Below are 25,467 nucleotides of genomic sequence, written 5' to 3'. Positions count from 1 at the left end.
CGATATCTTGGTACTTGCTCAGTCTTTACATTTAGCAGAATCTCATACGAATCGACTTGTGTTGTTTCTTCAAGATCATGGTTGGAGGATCAATTTACCAAAAAGTTCTTTGATTCCTCAGACAAGAGTAACCTTTCTGGGTTTCCAGATGGATTCAGTATCCATGACTCTGTCTTTAACAGACAAGAGATGTCTAAAATTGATTGCAGCTTGTCGAAACCTTCAGTCACAATCATTCCCTTCGGTAGCCTTATGCATGGAAATTCTAGGTCTTATGACTGCTGCATCGGACGCGATCCCCTTTGCTCGTTTTCACATGCGACCTCTTCAGCTCTGTATGCTGAATCAATGGTGCAAGGATTACACGAAGATTTCTCAAATAATATCTTTAAAACCGATTGTTCGACACTCTCTAACATGGTGGACAGATCACCATCGTTTAATTCAGGGGGCTTCTTTTGTGCTTCCGACCTGGTCTGTAATTTCAACAGATGCAAGTCTCACAGGTTGGGGAGCTGTGTGGGGATCTCTGACAGCACAAGGAGTTTGGGAATCTCAGGAGGTGAGATTACCGATCAATATTTTGGAACTCCGTGCAATTTTCAGAGCTCTTCAGTTTTGGCCTCTTCTGAAGAGAGAATCGTTCATTTGTTTTCAGACGGACAATGTCACAACTGTGGCATACATCAATCATCAAGGAGGGACTCACAGTCCTCTGGCTATGAAAGAAGTATCTCGAATTTTGGTTTGGGCGGAATCCAGCTCCTGTCTAATCTCTGCGGTTCATATTCCAGGTATAGACAATTGGGAAGCGGATTATCTCAGTCGCCAAACGTTACATCCGGGCGAATGGTCTCTTCACCCAGAGGTATTTCTTCAGATTGTTCAAATGTGGGAACTTCCAGAAATAGATCTGATGGCGTCCCATCTAAACAAGAAACTTCCCAGGTATCTGTCCAGATCCCGGGATCCTCAGGCGGAGGCAGTGGATGCATTATCACTTCCTTGGAAGTATCATCCTGCCTATATCTTTCCGCCTCTAGTTCTTCTTCCAAGAGTAATATCCAAGATTCTGAAGGAATGCTCGTTTGTTCTGCTGGTAGCTCCGGCATGGCCTCACAGGTTTTGGTATGCGGATCTTTTCCGGATGGCCTCTTGCCAACCGTGGACTCTTCCGTTAAGACCAGACCTTCTGTCACAAGGTCCTTTTTTCCATCAGGATCTGAAATCCTTAAATTTAAAGGTATGGAGATTGAACGCTTGATTCTTGGTCAAAGAGGTTTCTCTGACTCCGTGATTAATACTATGTTACAGGCTCGTAAGTCTGTATCTCGAGAGATATATTATAGAGTCTGGAAGACTTATATTTCTTGGTGTCTTTCTCATCATTTTTCCTGGCATTCTTTTAGAATACCGAGAATTTTACAGTTTCTTCAGGATGGTTTAGATAAGGGTTTGTCCGCAAGTTCTTTGAAAGGACAAATCTCTGCTCTTTCTGTTCTTTTTCACAGAAAGATTGCTATTCTTCCTGATATTCATTGTTTTGTACAAGCTTTGGTTCGTATAAAACCTGTCATTAAGTCAATTTCTCCTCCTTGGAGTTTGAATCTGGTTCTGGGAGCTCTTCAAGCTCCTCCGTTTGAACCTATGCATTCATTGGACATTAAATTGCTTTCTTGGAAAGTTTTGTTCCTTTTGGCCATCTCTTCTGCTAGAAGAGTTTCTGAATTATCTGCTCTTTCTTGTGAGTCTCCTTTTCTGATTTTTCACCAGGATAAGGCGGTGTTGCGAACTTCTTTTGAATTTTTACCTAAAGTTGTGAATTCCAACAACATTAGTAGAGAAATTGTGGTTCCTTCATTATGTCCTAATCCTAAGAATTCTAAGGAGAAATCGTTGCATTCTTTGGATGTTGTTAGAGCTTTGAAATATTATGTTGAAGCTACGAAATCTTTCCGTAAGACTTCTAGTCTATTTGTTATCTTTTCCGGTTCTAGAAAAGGCCAGAAAGCTTCTGCCATTTCTTTGGCATCTTGGTTGAAATCTTTAATTCATCTTGCCTATGTTGAGTCGGGTAAAACTCCGCCTCAGAGAATTACAGCTCATTCTACTAGGTCAGTTTCTACTTCCTGGGCGTTTAGGAATGAAGCTTCGGTTGACCAGATTTGCAAAGCAGCAACTTGGTCCTCTTTGCATACTTTTACTAAATTCTACCATTTTGATGTATTTTCTTCTTCTGAAGCAGTTTTTGGTAGAAAAGTACTTCAGGCAGCGGTTTCAGTTTGAATCTTCTGCTTATGTTTTTCGTTAAACTTTATTTTGGGTGTGGATTATTTTCAGCAGGAATTGGCTGTCTTTATTTTATCCCTCCCTCTCTAGTGACTCTTGCGTGGAAAGATCCACATCTTGGGTAGTCATTATCCCATACGTCACTAGCTCATGGACTCTTGCTAATTACATGAAAGAAAACATAATTTATGTAAGAACTTACCTGATAAATTCATTTCTTTCATATTAGCAAGAGTCCATGAGGCCCACCCTTTTTTGTGGTGGTTATGATTTTGTATAAAGCACAATTTATTCCAATTCCTTATTTTATATGCTTTCGCACTTTTTTATCACCCCACTTCTTGGCTATTCGTTAAACTGAATTGTGGGTGTGGTGAGGGGTGTATTTATAGGCATTTTGAGGTTTGGGAAACTTTGCCCCTCCTGGTAGGAATGTATATCCCATATGTCACTAGCTCATGCTAATATGAAAGAAATGAATTTATCTGGTAAGTTCTTACATAAATTATGTTATGTGTTCATGTTTGTGTATGTATAAATGTGTATATGTGTTCATGTTTGTGTATGTATAAATGTGTATGTGTGTTCATGTAACAATGTGTATATGTGTTCATGTGTGTGTATGTATAAATGTGTATATGTGTTCATGTGTGTGTATGTATAAATGTGTATATGTGTTCATGTTTGTGTATGTATAAATGTGTATATGTGTTCATGTGTGTGTATGTATAAATGTGTATATGTGTTCATGTTTGTGTATGTATAAATGTGTATATGTGTTCATGTGTGTGTATGTATAAATGTGTATATGTGTTCATGTTTGTGTATGTATAAATGTGTATATGTGTTCATGTGTGTGTATGTATAAATGTGTATATGTGTTCATGTTTGTGTATGTATAAATGTGTATATGTGTTCATGTTTGTGTATGTATAAATGTGTATGTGTGTTCATGTAACAATGTGTATATGTGTTCATGTGTGTGTATGTATAAATGTGTATATGTGTTCATGTTTGTGTATGTATAAATGTGTATGTGTGTTCATGTAACAATGTGTATGTGTGTTCATGTGTGTGTATGTATAAATGTGTATATGTGTTCATGTTTGTGTATGTATAAATGTGTATATGTGTTCATGTTTGTGTATGTATAAATGTGTATATGTGTTCATGTTTGTGTATGTATAAATGTATATTCATGTGTGTATGTATAAGTGTGTATGTGTGTGTATGTATAAGTGTGTACGTGTGTGTTCATGTGTGTACGTGTGTGTATGTATAAGTGTGTACGTGTGTGTTCATGTGTGTACATGTATATATGTATTCATGTGTGTATGTATAAGTGTGTACGTGTGTGTTCATGTGTGTACGTGTGTGTATGTATAAGTGTGTACGTGTGTGTTCATGTGTGTACGTGTGTGTATGTATAAGTGTGTACGTGTGTGTACATGTATATATGTATTCATGTGTGTATGTATAAGTGTGTACGTGTGTGTTCATGTGTGTACGTGTGTGTATGTATAAGTGTGTACGTGTGTGTTCATGTGTGTACGTGTGTGTATGTATAAGTGTGTACGTGTGTGTTCATGTGTGTACGTGTGTGTGTTCATGTGTGTACGTGTGTGTTCATGTGTGTACATGTATATATGTATTCATGTGTGTATGTATAAGTGTGTACGTGTGTGTTCATCTATTATGGGCTATTAAAATACTCCTTACCAGTCGTAAGGAGTATTTTAATTGTGATCACATTAAGAAGCCACCCGCACTATTGTTTGCCTTTCCTTTTTTGGCAGGTAAGGGACAACATTGCCAGTTGGAATTATTTGTTAACTACTGCCCAAGAAGATTTCTACATAATCAGCAGTTGGGATCCATATTGAGATAGACTATAGCAAGATTCTTATTATCCAATTTGAATATTTATTTGGACTTTTAAGCATTTTATGTTATGTCATCCGTTTTTTAAACCCCTGTTGTTATATGGTCTCTTTTAATTAACATCTCAAGGCTCTTTGAGCAAGTCCCTTATATCTAGCTCAGCAACTCTGAGCCCTTTAGATTCAAATTTTAGGGTATCAATTTAGAGCCTGTGTTCAATTTCAATCCAATCACAAAGTTTTGCCACTATTCAGTGTTTATAACAGATATTTGTTCACATCACAGTTTGCAAGCAGAAACACATTTGAACACACGTTAAAGTTGTGCTGTTGTTTTTATTTGGTTCTATTTATGCTTTATGTTTGCATTAGTTGATTTGTCAAAAATTCACTTGTATATCGTTTTATTTTGAATTCATTGTTTATTTTGAAAATAATGTTCACACACCCCTGCAATATTTTTCTCACATTTTTTCACTTGTTAGGATTTACACCCTTTTTGGATAAACACATAGGCAAAACCTCAGGTCTTATATTTTGAATTCAGGTTCTAGACATTCCTGTAATATTTTTTGTCCACCTGTTAGGATTTACATAATTTTGGATAAACACATAGGCAAAACCCCAATTCGGAGCCACTTAAATTTCAAACCCACCGGTTTCAAGCAACCTGGAATCTATCCACCTGTGCATTGTAACCCACTGTTTTTTTATAAATAGAGTGTGCATAAGCGCTCCTAGCATTCACATATTAGAATTTAAGTTTTATGCGATAGACATTATTTGTTAGATTTTTTTTTTTGTTATCAATTGTTCTACAAGCATTTTAAATTGTTCCAAGTGTTTCAATATATTTTAAAGTGTAACATGGATCCATGACTAATTGTTGTATAATTTTAAATGTACCAACTTTTTTATCTTATGTATTAAATCATATTATTTCAACCTATTGTTACCTTTGTGTGTATGTATGTATGTATATGTTAATTTGTGTGTATGAATAAATGTGTATTAATTTGTATGTATATATATGTGTTCATGTGTGTGCATGTATATATATATATATATATATATGTGTGTGGGTGTATTCATATGTGTATATGTATATATGTGTTTCTGTTTGTATGTGTGTCTCTTTTTTATGTATATATATATATATATATATATGTGTATATATGTATTCATGTGTGTTTGTATATATGTGTGTATAGAAGTATTCACGTGTGTGTATGTATATATGTGTATATATGTATATGTGTGTATAGAAGTATTCACGTGTGTGGATGTATATATGTGTATATATGTATTCATGTGTGTTTGTATATATGTGTGTATAGAAGTATTCACATGTGTGTATGTATATATGTGGGTATATATGTATTCATGTGTGTGCATGTATGTGTGCGTCTTGTATGTATAAATGTGGGTATGTGAGTGTTCATGTGTGTGTATGTATATATGTGTGTATATGTATTCATGTGTGTATGTATATATGTGTGTATATATGTATATATGTGTGTATATGTATTCATGTGTGTATGTATATATGTGTATATATGTATTCATGTGTGTATGTATATATGTGTATATATGTATTCATGTGTGTATGTATATATGTGTGTATATGTACAATATGTATGTATGTGTTTGTGTACATATGTGTGTTTATCTGTCTTTATATGAGTTAGTACTTGTATAAGGGGGAAACACCCCTGATATCTGTCTACTCACATCTCTATCTCCAGCAGGACTCTTTTGTCTTCTTGCACGTGAATGCCCCACACACAGTCCTGACCCTTCCCGTAATTTTGAGGCCAATCAGGTGACAGGATGACTCCAGCCGGTTCTGAGATCTCGCCGCCACACAACGCTGTCAGATAAGGTATAATTTGATGGAGATTAAGTAGAAAAAGAATGAAGAGGTGCAGTTTTACTAAGGGTGGCACAAGCAATTTCTCAAGTGGTCTCAAATTCCCATGAATGTTTATTTGTTAGAGTGTCATTGTGAGTCACACAATCTGTTTAACACCACCTGACCTTTGCAGATAGTCACTATCTCAGTGGCACTTACCCATTGAAACCCTGTAAAATCCCAATAAAGACCAACAAACTTTCACTGTCTATATGTCTTCTGTATTAGAATTAATGAAAAACAAACAATATATATAATTAAAACCCAGTATAATCCCTAATAACTATTTTAGCGTTGAGAATCTGGAGGGTATGGTCTCTGTTACTGACAGCAACCTCTCATCTTTCTATTCAATCATTGTCTTAGCTGATGGTCTCTCAATCTTGTTGACTGTCAATGTCCGTAGCAGTGGTAGATGTCTCTCATCTGTATCAATGAGTGCATGTCAATATGAGTGGTCACTCACCTTTGCACACAGGTTCACTTTCATTCCAATGTGGTTCTGAAGGGTCCACACATTCAATCACTGGAGGTCCTTGCTCTAGCATATATCCTGCGTTACAGGAAAACGAGACAAGAGAACCAGGAGAGAAGAGCGGATCCGTTGTGGTAAAATTACCGTGAGCCAAAAATGGTTCATAGCAGCGAGATTCAGAATAAACTGTAAGAGAGATAATTGTAAAACAAGGGTTAGTCTTGAGAGAAAGACATACATACTACCTGCAGGGAAAGAGACTGTTCAGTGAAAGTTGGAGAATATAATAAAGCCTTGTGGAAAAAGTCAAGAAGATAGCACAAAAACACACAAACGTGGAGAGACATCCAGGTTAAGTGAGAAAACTGAGAAAAGAGAGAGATTAGATCAGACTGAGTAAATGAGTGAGTTGAGAACAAGACATAAAGATAGCACTTGGATATTGACGAGGGGTTTGTGAGACATCACTTAGGTACTGACAGAGAGCTAATAAAAAACTGACTAATGAGAGAGCATTGACAGAGAGACAGAGCAAAAAAGAGTAAGAAAGATATTGAGAAAGATAACAGAAGAGCAGATAAAAATGTTAGCTTTATACAGGAAGAGGCAGAATACTGAGAAGGTGCAATGAGGACAGGAGACAGCTGGCAAACAGGGAGTGCTTGTTAAGTTACCTTCATATCTCAAGCTGAGCAACAGAGGGACCGCTGGATTCTCTGAGACCAGCTCCACATAAAGAGACTGAGCATCACTCAGAAGACCTCGCTCTGGAACATCATCAATATCTGAGTCATAGATCAGTGGAGAGAGTGGGGAACTCCCTGAGCGCACCACAAGCCTAAGAGATAGACACATGTGACAATAAGATACAGAGGGAGACATGTGAGCAATAAGAGAGAGGGAAGCTTCCTAAGTGTGCCACTCACCAAGACGAAGGACAGAGTAACAATGACAGAGGGAAATATGTCAGCAACAAGAGAGAGGGAAGCAACAGGAGGGAGTCACTGACCAAGATGAAGGACAAAGTAACGAGACACATGTGAAAGCAACAGGAGGAAGGGACAGCAGGCAGATTCAGATAGTATGATAGAGTGAAATGGTCCCTATACAAACATTTTCTGTCACTTATATGAAACATGAAGGCATTTGCTGAAAATAGATTAAGCAAAAACTGCATAAAGGGATATGAAACCCAAATTTTCTTTCATGATTCAGTTAGAGCATGCAATTTTAAGCAACTTTCTAATTTACTTCTATGATCAATTTTTCTTTGTTCTCTTGGTATCTTTATTTGAAAAAGCAGGAATGTAAAGTTAGGAGCCGGCCCATTTTTTTCGTTCAGCACCTGATTAGCGCTTGCTGATTGGTGGCTAAATGTAGACAATTTCCTATCCATAGTTATTGCCATAACAATAAATCTTTTGTGAAGGTTCCGACCACATTAACTTACCAAACACTTAGCACTGAGAGCTCTAAAATATTTTCAAGATCTTTTACCTACTGAAAACCAATTATTTCCAATTTTTCCAACATCTCTTGACTTTTTGCCCAGTTGTTTTTTGTTTATTGACAGACTTCTGTAGGCTTTTTTTTTTTAAACAAAATATCATTTTCTAGTTTCAAGGGACGTATATACAGTATATATATATTTATATATATATATATATATACACCAGTACCAGTTGTGTACTTCGTATTAACGTTTAATTATTGGTAGATACTTCCTGCTAGTGATGATTGGTTGATAGATACTTCCTGATGATGCTCATTGGTTGATAGGTACTTCCTGCTAGTGTTGATTGGTTGATAGATACTTCCTGTTGATGCTTATTGGCTAATGCTGTTTGGTAGATAGTTACTTCCTGCTCAGGATTATTAAGCATTAGTAGGAAGTACATATTAGCCGAGGATAATTAATAGGAAGTGCACATCAGTTAGTTTAAATTTTAACAGCTTTTCCTTCATATTTATTTAAGCAACACAAAGCCTTTTAGAGTGTAGTGTCCCTTTAACTTGAAAATTAAAGAAAACAAAGCAAAGGTGTTAGATTGTTATATACATTAGGCTCCCCCTATACATTCTGCAAATACTGACAGATCCCTTTAAATGAACAACTGTATAATAATGTGATATTGGCAATTAGCTCTTGCTCTTATGTGTATATATTTTGGTTCTATGTCTCTGTATTGAATAAAGAACAATAAAAGCATTACAATGGTTCACTCTTTTAAACTATAAATGTTCATTCATGATTAGTGTTCAGTGTTTGGATATATTCAAAAAAATGAATCAGAATTATAGGAAAGGGTTAATTATGTACAGACCATAAACTGAACTTCTCGCAGACTATATAAAGCTTTAATACTACAAAGCAATTGTAATAATAATGAATTGAGTAACTTCTCCATTCTCATTGGTTGCTTATTTTTTGCTTCTGTGTAGCTCTGAAAAACCTATGAAAACCCGTTACATAAAGGTTTTCAGTAAGTTAACCAGTAACAATTTCTAACAGATTGGGATATAACCCACAGGTATCCCCTAAATCATAAGATGTGACCGAGAGGGAGAAAAAGGCGATAATGGATGGAGAACTATGACTTAGTGTGATATATTAGGACATACTTGAGGCAATGACATAAAAAAGAGAGATGATGTGCAAACAGACCATTAGCCACAGATGGTTCTGTCCAATGAGAAAGCTGAGGGATGTTAGGGGTACAGCAATGACTAACCTATCATTGTCCTCATCCAGTGACACCCTCTCGAAGTGCAGGTGCAGGTGTTGTCCCTCCGATGCTTCAATCAGCCAATGGCAGCTGAGATTGTTGCCGTGGTTACCAGTGAGGTCAGGTGACACAATGCGCCCCACTGTGGCGTTCCTGATGACCCCCCCACAGGATGCTGTATAAATGCACACAGGGATAGGGTGGAGGAGTGAGACTGTAGCCATGACAGTTCTTCTGATCATATGTGTATATTGTTCTTTTTCTTTCAATCCTATATGTGTCCAGCTGCTATCTAATAACCCTAAACCTACCATTCTATATATCTCTAACATCCCACTCTAATACCCTTACATATATACCAATATCCTTCTCTAATAACATTCTATATAGCCTACAACACATTGCACAAATACCAATGCAAATATACCCCAACACGCTGCTCTAATACCCCTCCATATACACCCCAACACGCTGCTCTAATACCCCTCCATATACACCCCAACATCCTGCTCTAATACCCCTACATATACACCCCAACACGCTGCTCTAATACCCCTCCATATACACCCCAACACGCTGCTCTAATACCCCTCCATATACACCCCAACATCCTGCTCTAATACCCCTACATATACACCCCAACATCCTGCTCTAATACCCCTCCATATACACCCCAACATCCTGCTCTAATACCCCTCCATATACACCCCAACATCCTGCTCTAATACCCCTACATATACACCCCAACATCCTGCTCTAATACCCCTCCATATACACCCCAACATCCTGCTCTAACACCTCTCCATATACACCCAAGCCCTGTTTTCTAATACCCCTCCATATACACCCCAAAACCCTTATCTAATACTCCTCCATATGCACCCCAACATCCTGCTCTTATAACCCTCTATATAAATTCTGCTCTGTCACCAATATAACCCCAAAACCCTGCTCTAATACTCCTCTATATACACCCAATATTCTGCTCTAATACCACATATACACCACAACACCTGGCTCTAATATCGCTCCATATATGCACAACATTCTGGTTGAAAACCCCTATATATATAACACAACACCCTGCATTAATAACCCTCCATATACAGCCCAACATCCTGCTCTAATACCCCAATATACACGACAACGCTCTCCTCTAATATTCCTCCATATATACCCCATCATCCTGCTATTATACCCCTTCCATAACCACTCAACCCGCTACTCTAATACTCTGCCATATACGCCCAATATCCTGCTCTAATACCCCTATATATATATATATATATATATATATATATACACAATAACATCCTGCTCTAATACCCCTATATATACACAATAACATTCTCCTCTAATACCCCTATATATAAACAATAACATCCTGCTCTAATACCCCTATATATACACAATAACATCCTGCTCTAATACCCCTATTTATACACAATAACATCCTGCTCTAATACCCCTATATATACACAATAACATCATGCTCTAATACCCCTATATATACACAATAACATCATGCTCTAATACCCCTATATAACATCATGCTCTAATACCCCTATATATACACAATAACATCCTGTTCTAATACCCCTATATATACACAATAACATCATGCTCTAATACCCCTATATATACACAATAACATCCTGCTCTAATACCCCTATATATACACAATAACATCCTGCTCTAATACCCCTATATATACACAATATCATCCTGCTCTAATACCCCTATATATACACACAATAATATCCTGCTCTAATACCCCTATATATACACAATAATATCCTGCTCTAATACCCCTATATATACACAATAACATCCTGCTCTAATACCCCTATATATACACAATAACATCCTGCTCTAATACCCCTATATATACACAATAACATCCTGCTCTAATACCCCTATATATACACAATAATATCCTGCTCTAATACCCCTATATATACACAATAATATCCTGCTCTAATACCCCTATATATACACAATAACATCCTGCTCTAATACCCCTATATATACACAATAACATCCTGCTCTAATACCCCTATATATACACAATAACATCCTGTTCTAATACCCCTATATATACACAATAACATCCTGCTCTAATACCCCTATATATACACAATAACATCCTGCTCTAATACCCCTATATATACACAATAATATCCTGCTCTAATACCCCTATATATACACAATAACATCCTTCTCTAATACCCCTATATATACACAATAACATCCTGCTCTAATACCCCTATATATACACAATAACATCCTGCTCTAATACCCCTATATATACACAATAACATCCTGCTCTAATACCCCTATATATACACAATAACATCCTGCTCTAATACCCCTATATATACACAATAACATCCTGCTCTAATACCCCTATATATACACAATAACATCCTGTTCTAATACCCCTATATATACACAATAATATCCTGCTCTAATACCCCTATATATACACAATAACATCCTGCTCTAATACCCCTATATATACACAATAACATCCTGCTCTAATACCCCTATATATACACAATAACATCCTGCTCTAATACCCCTATATATACACAATAACATCCTGCTCTAATACCCCTATATATACACAATAACATCCTGCTCTAATACCCCTATATATACACAATAATATCCTGCTCTAATACCCCTATATATACACACAATAATATCCTGCTCTAATACCCCTATATATACACACAATAACATCCTGCTCTAATACCCCTATATATACACAATAACATCCTGCTCTAATACCCCTATATATACACAATAACATCATGCTCTAATACCCCTATATATACACAATAACATCCTGCTCTAATACCCCTATATATACACAATAACATCCTGCTCTAATACCCCTATATATACACAATAACATCCTGCTCTAATACCCCTATATATACACAATAACATCCTGTTCTAATACCCCTATATATACACAATAATATCCTGCTCTAATACCCCTATATATACACAATAACATCCTGCTCTAATACCCCTATATATACACAATAACATCCTGCTCTAATACCCCTATATATACACAATAACATCCTGCTCTAATACCCCTATATATACACAATAACATCCTGCTCTAATACCCCTATATATACACAATAACATCATGCTCTAATACCCCTATATATACACAATAATATCCTGCTCTAATAACCCTATATATACACAATAACATCCTGCTCTAATACCCCTATATATACACAATAACATCCTGCTCTAATACCCCTATATATACACAATAACATCCTGTTCTAATACCCCTATATATACACAATAATATCCTGCTCTAATACCCCTATATATACACAATAACATCCTGCTCTAATACCCCTATATATACACAATAACATCCTGCTCTAATACCCCTATATATACACAATAACATCCTGCTCTAATACCCCTATATATACACAATAACATCCTGCTCTAATACCCCTATATATACACAATAATATCCTGCTCTAATACCCCTATATATACACAATAACATCCTGCTCTAATACCCCTATATATACACAATAATATCCTGCTCTAATACCCCTATATATACACAATAACATCCTGCTCTAATACCCCTATATATACACAATAACATCCTGTTCTAATACCCCTATATATACACAATAACATCCTGCTCTAATACCCCTATATATACACAATAACATCCTGTTCTAATACCCCTATATATACACAATAATATCCTGCTCTAATACCCCTATATATACACAATAATATCCTGCTCTAATACCCCTATATATACACAATAACATCCTGCTCTAATACCCCTATATATACACAATAACATCCTGCTCTAATACCCCTATATATACACAATAACATCCTGTTCTAATACCCCTATATATACACAATAACATCCTGCTCTAATACCCCTATATATACACAATAACATCCTGCTCTAATACCCCTATATATACACAATAACATCATGCTCTAATACCCCTATTTATACACAATAATATCCTGCTCTAATACCCCTATATATACACAATAACATCATGCTCTAATACCCCTATATATACACAATAACATCCTGCTCTAATACCCCTATATATACACAATAACATCATGCTCTAATACCCCTATATATACACAATAATATCCTGCTCTAATAACCCTATATATACACAATAACATCCTGCTCTAATACCCCTATATATACACAATAATATCCTGCTCTAATACCCCTATATATACACAATAACATCCTGCTCTAATACCCCTATATATACACAATAATATCCTGCTCTAATACCCCTATATATACACAATAACATCCTGCTCTAATAACCCTATATATACACAATAACATCCTGCTCTAATACCCCTATATATACACAATAATATCCTGTTCTAATACCCCTATATATACACAATAATATCCTGCTCTAATACCCCTATATATACACAATAACATCCTGCTCTAATACCCCTATATATACACAATAACATCCTGCTCTAATACCCCTATATATACACAATAACATCCTGCTCTAATACCCCTATATATACACAATAACATCCTGCTCTAATACCCCTATATATACACAATAACATCCTGCTCTAATACCCCTATATATACACAATAACATCCTGCTCTAATACCCCTATATATACACAATAACATCCTGCTCTAATACCCCTATATATACACAATAACATCCTGCTCTAATACCCCTATATATACACAATAACATCCTGCTCTAATACCCCTATATATACACAATAACATCCTGCTCTAATACCCCTATATATACACAATAATATCCTGCTCTAATACCCCTATATATACACAATAACATCCTGCTCTAATACCCATCAATGTAATTTTATCAAGCAGATATTGGCACCAGTGCAAAACAAATGAATGGCACCAGTCTGCATAAAACACTTTGTGGTAAGTATTTTTTGCATAATGTAGTACTCATTCTAAAATGCCCTCTCTCACCTGCACACACTGGGGGTTTTCCACTCCACTGGGGGCGGGTGATGTTGAGGCAGACTAGAGAGTCTCCCCCCTTCAGGGTGAAGCCCGGGGCACAGCGGAAGTTAGCTGCTCCACCTGGGTGCAGGTCTGTGACGCTCACCTCACCGTTCTCTGGCCGAGGGGGGAACACGCAGCTCAGAACAAAAGCTGTAGAAACAAATCTGTTAGCTGTTGCTACATTATAGATGGTTGCAGACAACTGACAAAGCCTATCCTGGCAAATTATATGATTAAACCCAATGTTTTTCTTTCATGATTCAGATACAGCAGCAATGTTAAGCAACTTTCTAATTTACTCCTATTATCACAGCTTCGTTCTCCTTATTTGAAAAGCAGGGATGTAAAAGCTTAGGAGCCAGCCCATTTTGGGTTCAGCACCTTGGGTAATGCTACATGTAGCCAGCAATCAGCAAGCGCTACCCAGATGTTGAACCAAAAATGGGCCGGCTCCTAAGCTTTACATTCCTATTTTTCAAATAAAGATAACAAGAGAACAAAGAAAAATTGATAATAGGAGTAAGTCACAAATTTGCGTAAAATTGCTGCTCTATCTGAATCATGAAAGAAAAAATGTGGGTTTAGTGTCCCTTCAGAGAGACACAGAGAAAGAGTACACGGTAGCAGTTTAATAATCCTCTTGGCAATATACAGAAGATTAATTATATTTGGATTTTTATTCCTCATGCAGAACTCAAAATTACTACATTGCAGTCTGTGGGAAATCTCATTGCTGTACAAGTAATATGATAATAAAAATACAGTCAACTGTAAAAGCTTTTAACTTAATAAAAGTTTGTATGAATGAAGGAAGTTCTAGTCCAAGAAAGACAAGTAATGAAACTGTATATGTACAGAGCAGGGTAACATATACTGTAAGTATGACTGGCTGTTCAGTATTATATGTAGGTGGGTGTGCTGTGATTCTGTCCTGTGTGTTTATTTGATAATGCCTGGGGTAAGTATAATGTGGTTGTCTGTTCTATGGGTATATGTGTGTGAGTATGTTATGTAGATGTATATGTGTAGCTATGTGGGTGTTTAAGTATATGTGTGTAAGGATGAGTGTGTTTGTAGTTGTGTGTGGATATATGGGTGTGTAAGTTTCAGTGTGTGTGTGCCCATGAGTGTGGTTCTGTAAATGTGTGTGTGTGTGTGGGGGGGGGGGGTAAGTATCTGTGTATGTGAGTGTGTAAGTATGTGTGTTTGCATGAGTGTGGCTGTGGGGGAGTGTATAAGTATGTGTTATGTTGGTGTTTAAGTATGTTTGTGTGTGTATGGTAGTGCTTGCTTTTGCTATAATTGAATGTGTGAGTCATAATGTTTGGTGTGTAGTCTGTATGTGTGTAAGTGTGTGTGTATGTGTGTGGTAGTGCTTGCTTTGTGTTGTGTATATGTGTTTAAGTGTGTGTATGGTAGTGCTTGCTTTGTGTTGTTTATATGTGTTTAAGTGTGTGTATGTGTATGTATGTGTGTGGTAGTGCTTGCTTTGTGTTGTGTATATGTGTGTAAGTGTGTGTATGTATGTGTATGTGTGTGGTAGTGCTTGCTTTGTGTTGTGTATATGTGTTTAAGTGTGTGTATGTGTGTGGTAGTGCTTGCTTTGTGTTGTGTATAGGTGTGTGTATGTGTGTGGTAGTGCTTGCTTTGTGTTGTGTATATTTGTTTAAGTGTGTGTATGTGTGTGGTAGTGCTTGCTTTGTGTTGTGTATATGTGTTTAAGTGTGTGTATGTGTGTGGTAGTGCTTGCTCTGTGTTGTGTATAGGTGTGTGTATGTGTGTGGTAGTGCTTGCTTTGTGTTATGTATAGGTGTGTGTATGTGTGTGTATGTGTGTGGTAGTGCTTGCTTTGTGTTGTGTATGTGTGTGTATGTGTGTGTATGTGTATGTATGTGTGTGGTAGTGCTTGCTTTGTGTTGTGTATATGTGTTTAAGTGTGTGTATGTGTATGTATGTGTGTGTATGTGCATGTATGTGTGTGGTAGTGCTTGCTTTGTGTTGTGTATATGTGTTTAAGTGTGTGTATGTGTGTGTATGTGTATGTATGTGTGTGGTAGTGCTTGCTTTGTGTTGTGTATATGTGTTTAAGTGTGTGTATGTGTGTGGTAGTGCTTGCTTTGTGTTGTGTATAGGTGTGTGTATGTGTGTGGTAGTGCTTGCTTTGTGTTGTGTATATGTGTTTGTGTGTGTATGTGTGTGGTAGTGCTTGCTTTGTGTTGTGTATGTGTGTGGTAGTGCTTGCTTTGTGTTGTGTATGTGTGTGGTAGTGCTTGCTTTGTGTTGTGTATGTGTGTGGTAGTGCTTGCTTTGTGTTGTGTATGTGTGTGTATGTGTGTGGTAGTGCTTGCTTTGTGTTGTGTATGTGTGTGTATGTGTGTGTACAGGGAGTGCAGAATTATTAGGCAAATGAGTATTTTGACCACATCATCCTCTTTATGCATGTTGTCTTACTCCAAGCTGTATAGGCTCGAAAGCCTACTACCAATTAAGCATATTAGGTGATGTGCATCTCTGTAATGAGAAGGGGTGTGGTCTAATGACATCAACACCCTATATCAGGTGTGCATAATTATTAGGCAACTTCCTTTCCTTTGGCAAAATGGGTCAAAAGAAGGACTTGACAGGCTCAGAAAAGTCAAAAATAGTGAGATATCTTGCAGAGGGATGCAGCACTCTTAAAATTGCAAAGCTTCTGAAGCGTGATCATCGAACAATCAAGCGTTTCATTCAAAATAGTCAACAGGGTCGCAAGAAGCGTGTGGAAAAACCAAGGCGCAAAATAACTGCCCATGAACTGAGAAAAGTCAAGCGTGCAGCTGCCAAGATGCCACTTGCCACCAGTTTGGCCATATTTCAGAGCTGCAACATCACTGGAGTGCCCAAAAGCACAAGGTGTGCAATACTCAGAGACATGGCCAAAGTAAGAAAGGCTGAAAGACGACCACCACTGAACAAGACACACAAGCTGAAACGTCAAGACTGGGCCAAGAAATATCTCAAGACTGATTTTTCTAAGGTTTTATGGACTGATGAAATGAGATTGAGTCTTGATAGGCCAGATGGATGGGCCCGTGGCTGGATTGGTAAAGGGCAGAGAGCTCCAGTCCGACTCAGACGCCAGCAAGGTGGAGGTGGAGTATTGGTTTGGGCTGGTATCATCAAAGATGAGCTTGTGGGGCCTTTTCGGGTTGAGGATGGAGTCAAGCTCAACTCCCAGTCCTACTGCCAGTTTCTGGAAGACACCTTCTTCAAGCAGTGGTACAGGAAGAAGTCTGCATCCTTCAAGAAAAACATGATTTTCATGCAGGACAATGCTCCATCACACGCGTCCAAGTACTCCACAGCGTGGCTGGCAAGAAAGGGTATAAAAGAAGAAAATCTAATGACATGGCCTCCTTGTTCACCTGATCTGAACCCCATTGAGAACCTGTGGTCCATCATCAAATGTGAAATTTACAAGGAGGGAAAACAGTACACCTCTCTGAACAGTGTCTGGGAGGCTGTGGTTGCTGCTGCACGCAATGTTGATGGTGAACAGATCAAAACACTGACAGAATCCATGGATGGCAGGCTTTTGAGTGTCCTTGCAAAGAAAGGTGGCTATATTGGTCACTGATTTGTTTTTGTTTTGTTTTTGAATGTCAGAAATGTATATTTGTGAATGTTGAGATGTTATATTGGTTTCACTGGTAAAAATAAATAATTGAAATGGGTATATATTTGTTTTTTGTTAAGTTGCCTAATAATTATGCACAGTAATAGTCACCTGCACACACAGATATCCCCCTAAAATAGCTATAACTAAAAACAAACTAAAAACTACTTCCAAAACTATTCAGCTTTGATATTAATGAGTTTTTTGGGTTCATTGAGAACATGGTTGTTGTTCAATAATAAAATTAATCCTCAAAAATACAACTTGCCTAATAATTCTGCACTCCCTGTATGTGTGTGTATGTGTATGTATGTGTGTGGTAGTGCTTGCTTTGTGTTGTGTATATGTGTTTAAGTGTGTGTATGTGTGTGGTAGTGCTTGCTTTGTGTTGTGTATAGGTGTGTGTATGTGTGTGGTAGTGCTTGCTTTGTGTTGTGTATATGTGTTTGTGTGTGTATGTGTGTGGTAGTGCTTGCTTTGTGTTGTGTATGTGTGTGGTAGTGCTTGCTTTGTGTTGTGTATGTGTGTGGTAGTGCTTGCTTTGTGTTGTGTATATGTGTTTAAGTGTGTGTATGTGTATGGTAGTGTTTGCTTTGTGGTGTGTATATGTGTTTAAGTGTGTGTATGAGGGTGTGTTTATGTCGTCTATGCATGTCTGTGATCACACAACAACAACACAGAGAAAGACAGTACCTTGATAACGCAATTTAAATGCCCCTGGACTTGTAGCCCTGTACGTCTGGAAGCGCACAACAATATGATTGGTTGGACTACGAATAACTTGACCTTCTGCCATTAGAGTCTCATTAGCCAACAAAAAGCGCCGATCCTCCTCCAGCCCCTCCACACTCAGAGACTCCTCCTTAGACAGATTCAGTTTTTCAACCTATACAGACACAGTGATTGGTCAGGAACACTCTAGCCCCTCCTACAATAACTTCCCACCCTTGAGGACCCAAAATCTCCTTCTAACAACTCAAGGGCAAACTATAAAAGCTTCTTAGAAACTAAAAAAATCACTTCCCATGTCATTCTATGGATCTTATTATCTAATTGCTGCTTCAGGCTTTAGAGAACATGTTCAATAGAAAACAATACAGAGATTGTTCTCTGTACAACAACTTATAAAGGACTAATTCATTGAACATCAGGAAGCCCTGCAAGGTGCTTTGGCAAGGTCTTTGGCAAGTTCACGTAGACTTTTGTATGACAAGCACCACTGAAGCAGATGTGTAGAGTGTGCGTTCCTTCTTTCTATGCTGCTGACGATTTGTGCTGTGCTATGGTACTGACGGTATGCCTTCTGCTATGGTGCTGACGGTATGCCTTCTGCTATGGTGCTGACGGTATGACTTGTTCTATGGTACTGACGGTATGCCTTGTGCTATAGTACTGATGGTATGACGTGCTATAGTACTGACGGTATGCCTTGTGCTATGGTACTGACGCTATACCTTGTGCTATAGTACTGACGGTATGACTTGTGCTATGGTACTGACGGTATGCCTTCTGCTATAGTACTGACGGTATGCCTTCAGCTATAGTACTGATGCTATGCCTTGTGCTATGGTACTGACGGTATGCCTTCAGCTATAGTACTGATGCTATGCCTTGTGCTATGGTGCTGACGGTATGCCTTCTGCTATAGTACTGATGGTATGACTTGTGCTATAGTACTGACGGTATGCCTTGTGCTATAGTACTGACGGTATGCCTTGTGCTATGGTACTGACGCTATACCTTGTGCTATAGTACTGACGGTATGCCTTGTGCTATGGTACTGACGGTATGCCTTCTGCTATAGTACTGATGGTATGCCTTCAGCTATAGTACTGATGCTATGCCTTGTGCTATGGTACTGACGGTATGCCTTGTGCTATGGTACTGACGCTATACCTTGTGCTATAGTACTGACGGTATGCCTTGTGCTATGGTACTGACGGTATGCCTTCTGCTATAGTACTGACGGTATGCCTTCAGCTATAGTACTGATGCTATGCCTTGTGCTATAGTACTGACGGTATGCCTTGTGCTATGGTACTGACGCTATACCTTGTGCTATAGTACTGACGGTATGCCTTGTGCTATGGTACTGACGGTATGCCTTCTGCTATAGTACTGACGGTATGCCTTCAGCTATAGTACTGATGCTATGCCTTGTGCTATAGTACTGACGGTATGCCTTGTGCTATGGTACTGACGCTATACCTTGTGCTATAGTACTGACGGTATGCCTTGTGCTATGGTACTGACGGTATGCCTTCTGCTATAGTACTGACGGTATGCCTTCAGCTATAGTACTGATGCTATGCCTTGTGCTATGGTACTGACGGTATGCCTTGTGCTATGGTACTGACGGTATGCCTTCTGCTATGGTGCTGACGGTATGCCTTCTGCTATGGTGCTGACGGTATGCCTTCTGCTATGGTGCTGACGGTATGACTTGTGCTATGGTACTGACGCTATGCCTTGTGCTATGGTACTGATGGTATGCCTTGTGCTATGGTACTGACGCTATGCCTTGTGCTATGGTACTGACGGTATGCCTTCTGCTATAGTACTGATGCTATGCCTTGTGCTATGGTACTGACGGTATGCCTTCTGCTATGGTACTGACGGTGTGCCTTCTGCTATGGTACTGACGGTGTGCCTTCTGCTATGGTACTGACGGTGTGCCTTCTGCTATGGTACTGACGGTGTGCCTTCTACTATAGTACTGATGCTATGCCTTGTGCTATAGTACTGACGGTATGCCTTGTGCTATAGTACTGACGGTATGCCTTGTGCTATAGTACTGATGCTATGCCTTGTGCTATAGTACTGACGGTATGCCTTCTGCTATGGTACTGATGGTATGCCTTGTGCTATAGTACTGACGGTATGCCTTCTGCTATGGTACTGACGGTATGCCTTGTGCTATAGTACTGACGGTATGCCTTGTGCTATAGTACTGACGGTATGCCTTCTGCTAAAGTACTGATGCTATGCCTTGTGCTATGGTACTGATGGTACCGTATGCCTTCTGCTATGGTACTGACGGTATGCCTTCTGCTATGGTACTGACGGTATGACTTGTGCTATAGTACTGACACTATGCCTTGTGCTATAGTACTGACAGTATAATCTCTGGTATTAATGGAAGATTTTTGTTTAATATTTAATTTGCGATGATCAGTTACGAATAAGTTATAGGTAAACCACAAGAAATCTAGGGAGGCTGAACATCTTATTTGCTCTCGGTTCTCACAATGATCCCCCCCCCGCATATCACTCACCTGTATCTCTACTCCATACCCCAGATATACAGAAACACTGTAGGTACAGTCAAGGCCCCCAAAGAATGTGCCCCCGGCATACTCAGGAGCCTCCAAAATCCCCTCAGAGTCTGAGATGTTGTTATTACAGAGCACTGAAGGACAGGCCAAGAGAAGAGTCCATTAGTATGCAGGAAATGATGGAGCTGTGTACTGTCAGTATACAGGTGATGATGGAGATGGGCACTATCAGTATACAGGTGATGATGGAGCTGGGCACTATCAGTATACAGGTGATGATGGAGCTGGGCACTATCAGTATACAGGTGATGATTAAGCTGGGCACTATCAGTATACAGGTGATGATGGAGCTGGGCACTATCAGTATACAGGTGATGATGGAGCTGGTCACTATCAGTATACAGCTGATGATGAAGCTGAGCACTGTCAGTATACAGGTGATGATGGAGCTGGTCACTGTCAGTATACAGGTGATGATGAAGCTGGGCACTATCAGTGTATAGGTGATAATGGAGCTGGTCACTATCAGTATACAGGTGATGATGGAGATGGGCACTATCAGTATACAGGTGATGATGGAGCTGGGCACTATCAGTATACAGGTGATGATGGAGCTAGGCACTATCAGTATACAGGTGATGATTAAGCTGGGCACTATCAGTATACAGGTGATGATGGAGCTGGGCACTATCAGTATACAGGTGATGATGGAGCTGGGCACTATCAGTATACAGGTGATGATGGAGCTGGTCACAATCAGTATACAGGTGATGATGGAGCTGGTCACTATCAGTATACAGCTGATGATGAAGCTGAGCACTGTCAGTATACAGGTGATGATGTAGCTGGTCACTGTCAGTATACAGGTGATGATGAAGCTGGGCACTATCAGTGTATAGGTGATGATGGAGCTGGTCACTATAAGTATACAGGCGATGATGGAGCTGGGCACTATCAGTATACAGGTGATGAGGAGCTGGGCACTATCAGTATACAGGTGATGATGGAGCTGGGCACTATCAGTATACAGGTGATGATGGAGCTGTCACTGTCAGTATACAGGTGATGATGGAGCTGGTCACTATCAGTGTATAGGTGATGTGGGAGCTGGTCACTATCAGTGTATAGGTGATGATGGAGCTAGGCACTATCAGTATACAGATGATAATGGAGCTGGTCACTGTCAGTATACAGGTGATGATGGAGCTGGGCACTATCAGTATACAGGTGATGATGGAGCTGGGCACTATCAGTATACTGGTGATGATGGAGCTGGTCACTATCAGTATACTGGTGATGATGGAGCTGGGCACTATCAGTATACAGGTGATGATGGAGCTGGGCACTATCAGTATACAGGTGATGATGGAGCTGGTCACTATCAGTATACAGGTGATGATGGAGCTGGTCACTATCAGTATACAGGTGATGATGGAGCTGGGCACTATCAGTATACAGGTGATGATGGAGCTGGTCACTATCAGTATACAGGTGATGATGGAGCTGGGCACTGTCAGTATACAGGTAATGATGGAGCTGGTCACTATCAGTATACAGGTGATGATGGAGCTGGGCACTATCAGTATACAGGTGATGAGGAGCTGGGCACTGTCAGTATACAGGTGATGATGGAGCTGGGCACTGTCAGTATACAGGTGATGATGAAGCTGGGCACTGTCAGTATACAGGTGATGATGGAGCTGGGCACTGTCAGTATACAGGTGATGATGGAGCTGGTCACTATCAGTATACAGGTGATGAGGAGCTGGGCACTGTCAGTATACAGGTGATGATGGAGCTGGGCACTATCAGTATACAGGTGATGATGGAGCTGGGCACTATTAGTATACAGGTGATGATGGAGCTGGGCACTATCAGTATACAGGTGATGAGGAGCTGGTCACTATCAGTGTACAGGTGATGATGGAGCTGGGCACTATCAGTATACAGGTGATGATGGAGCTGGGCACTATCAGTATACAGGTGATGATGGAGCTGGTCACTATCAGTATACAGGTGATGATGGAGCTGTCACTGTCAGTATACAGCTGATGATGGAGCTGTCACTGTCAGTATACAGGTGATGATGGAGCTGTCACTGTTAGTATACAGGTGATGATGAAGCTGGGCACTATCAGTATACAGTTGATGATGGAGCTGGTCACTATCAGTATACAGGTGATGAGGAGCTGGGCACTATCAGTATACAGGTGATGATGGAGCTGGGCACTATCAGTATACAGGTGATGATGGAGCTGTCACTGTCAGTATACAGGTGATGATGGAGCTGGTCACTATCAGTGTATAGGTGATGTGGGAGCTGGTCACTATCAGTGTATAGGTGATGATGGAGCTAGGCACTATCAGTATACAGATGATAATGGAGCTGGTCACTGTCAGTATACAGGTGATGATGGAGCTGGGCACTATCAGTATACAGGTGATGATGGAGCTGGGCACTATCAGTATACTGGTGATGATGGAGCTGGTCACTATCAGTATACTGGTGATGATGGAGCTGGGCACTATCAGTATACAGGTGATGATGGAGCTGGGCACTATCAGTATACAGGTGATGATGGAGCTGGTCACTATCAGTATACAGGTGATGATGGAGCTGGTCACTATCAGTATACAGGTGATGATGGAGCTGGGCACTATCAGTATACAGGTGATGATGGAGCTGGTCACTATCAGTATACAGGTGATGATGGAGCTGGGCACTGTCAGTATACAGGTAATGATGGAGCTGGTCACTATCAGTATACAGGTGATGATGGAGCTGGGCACTATCAGTATACAGGTGATGAGGAGCTGGGCACTGTCAGTATACAGGTGATGATGGAGCTGGGCACTGTCAGTATACAGGTGATGATGAAGCTGGGCACTGTCAGTATACAGGTGATGATGGAGCTGGGCACTGTCAGTATACAGGTGATGATGGAGCTGGTCACTATCAGTATACAGGTGATGAGGAGCTGGGCACTGTCAGTATACAGGTGATGATGGAGCTGGGCACTATCAGTATACAGGTGATGATGGAGCTGGGCACTATTAGTATACAGGTGATGATGGAGCTGGGCACTATCAGTATACAGGTGATGAGGAGCTGGTCACTATCAGTGTACAGGTGATGATGGAGCTGGGCACTATCAGTATACAGGTGATGATGGAGCTGGGCACTATCAGTATACAGGTGATGATGGAGCTGGTCACTATCAGTATACAGGTGATGATGGAGCTGTCACTGTCAGTATACAGCTGATGATGGAGCTGTCACTGTCAGTATACAGGTGATGATGGAGCTGTCACTGTTAGTATACAGGTGATGATGAAGCTGGGCACTATCAGTATACAGTTGATGATGGAGCTGGTCACTATCAGTATACAGGTGATGAGGAGCTGGGCACTATCAGTATACAGGTGATGATGGAGCTGTCACTATCAGTATACAGGTGATGATGGAGCTGGGCACTATCAGTATACAGGTGATGATGGAGCTGTCACTATCAGTATACAGGTGATGATGGAGCTGGGCACTATCAGTATATACAGGTGATGATGGAGCTGGGCACTATCAGTATACAGGTGATGATGGAGCTGGGCACTATCAGTATACAGGTGATGATGGAGCTGGGCACTATCAGTATACAGGTGATGAGGAGCTGGTCACTATCAGTATATACAGGTGATGATGGAGCTGGGCACTATCAGTATACAGGTGATGAGGAGCTGGGCACTATCAGTATACAGGTGATGATGGAGCTGGGCACTATCAGTATACAGGTGATGAGGAGCTGGGCACTATTAGTATACAGATGATGATGGAGCTGGGCACTATCAGTATACAGGTGATGATGGAGCTGGGCACTATCAGTATACAGGTGATGATGGAGCTGGGCACTATCAGTATACAGGTGATGATGGAGCTGGTCACTATCAGTATACAGGTGATGATGGAGCTGGTCACTATCAGTATACAGGTGATGATGAAGCTGGTCACTATCAGTATACAGGTGATGATGGAGCTGGGCACTATCAGTATACAGGTGATGATGGAGATGGGCACTATCAGTATACAGGTGATGATGGAGCTGGGCACTATCAGTATACAGGTGATGAGGAGCTGGGCACTATCAGTATACAGGTGATGATGGAGCTGGGCACTATCAGTATACAGGTGATGAGGAGCT

The 25,467-nt window shown here is 39.7% G+C and overlaps 1 protein-coding gene across 1 annotated transcript in view; it reads right to left on the bottom strand.

The window, feature by feature from the left end:
- Positions 1-25,467, bottom strand: part of SEZ6L2 (seizure related 6 homolog like 2) — a 165,414-nt gene that overhangs the window by 47,828 nt on the left and 92,119 nt on the right. The window contains exons 8-14 of the mRNA XM_053694166.1: positions 21,275-21,408; positions 18,693-18,885; positions 14,309-14,494; positions 9,289-9,457; positions 7,231-7,394; positions 6,548-6,742; positions 5,901-6,039 (exon numbers count right to left, since the gene is read on the bottom strand). Of these exons, the coding sequence (XP_053550141.1) occupies positions 5,901-6,039; positions 6,548-6,742; positions 7,231-7,394; positions 9,289-9,457; positions 14,309-14,494; positions 18,693-18,885; positions 21,275-21,408 (1,180 nt within the window). The remainder of the gene's footprint in view (positions 1-5,900; positions 6,040-6,547; positions 6,743-7,230; positions 7,395-9,288; positions 9,458-14,308; positions 14,495-18,692; positions 18,886-21,274; positions 21,409-25,467) is intronic.

This window comes from Bombina bombina, chromosome 11 (assembly GCF_027579735.1).
Source record: "Bombina bombina isolate aBomBom1 chromosome 11, aBomBom1.pri, whole genome shotgun sequence".
NCBI classification, from domain to species: domain Eukaryota; kingdom Metazoa; phylum Chordata; class Amphibia; order Anura; family Bombinatoridae; genus Bombina; species Bombina bombina.
This window is presented reverse-complemented; position numbering and strand designations above follow the sequence as displayed.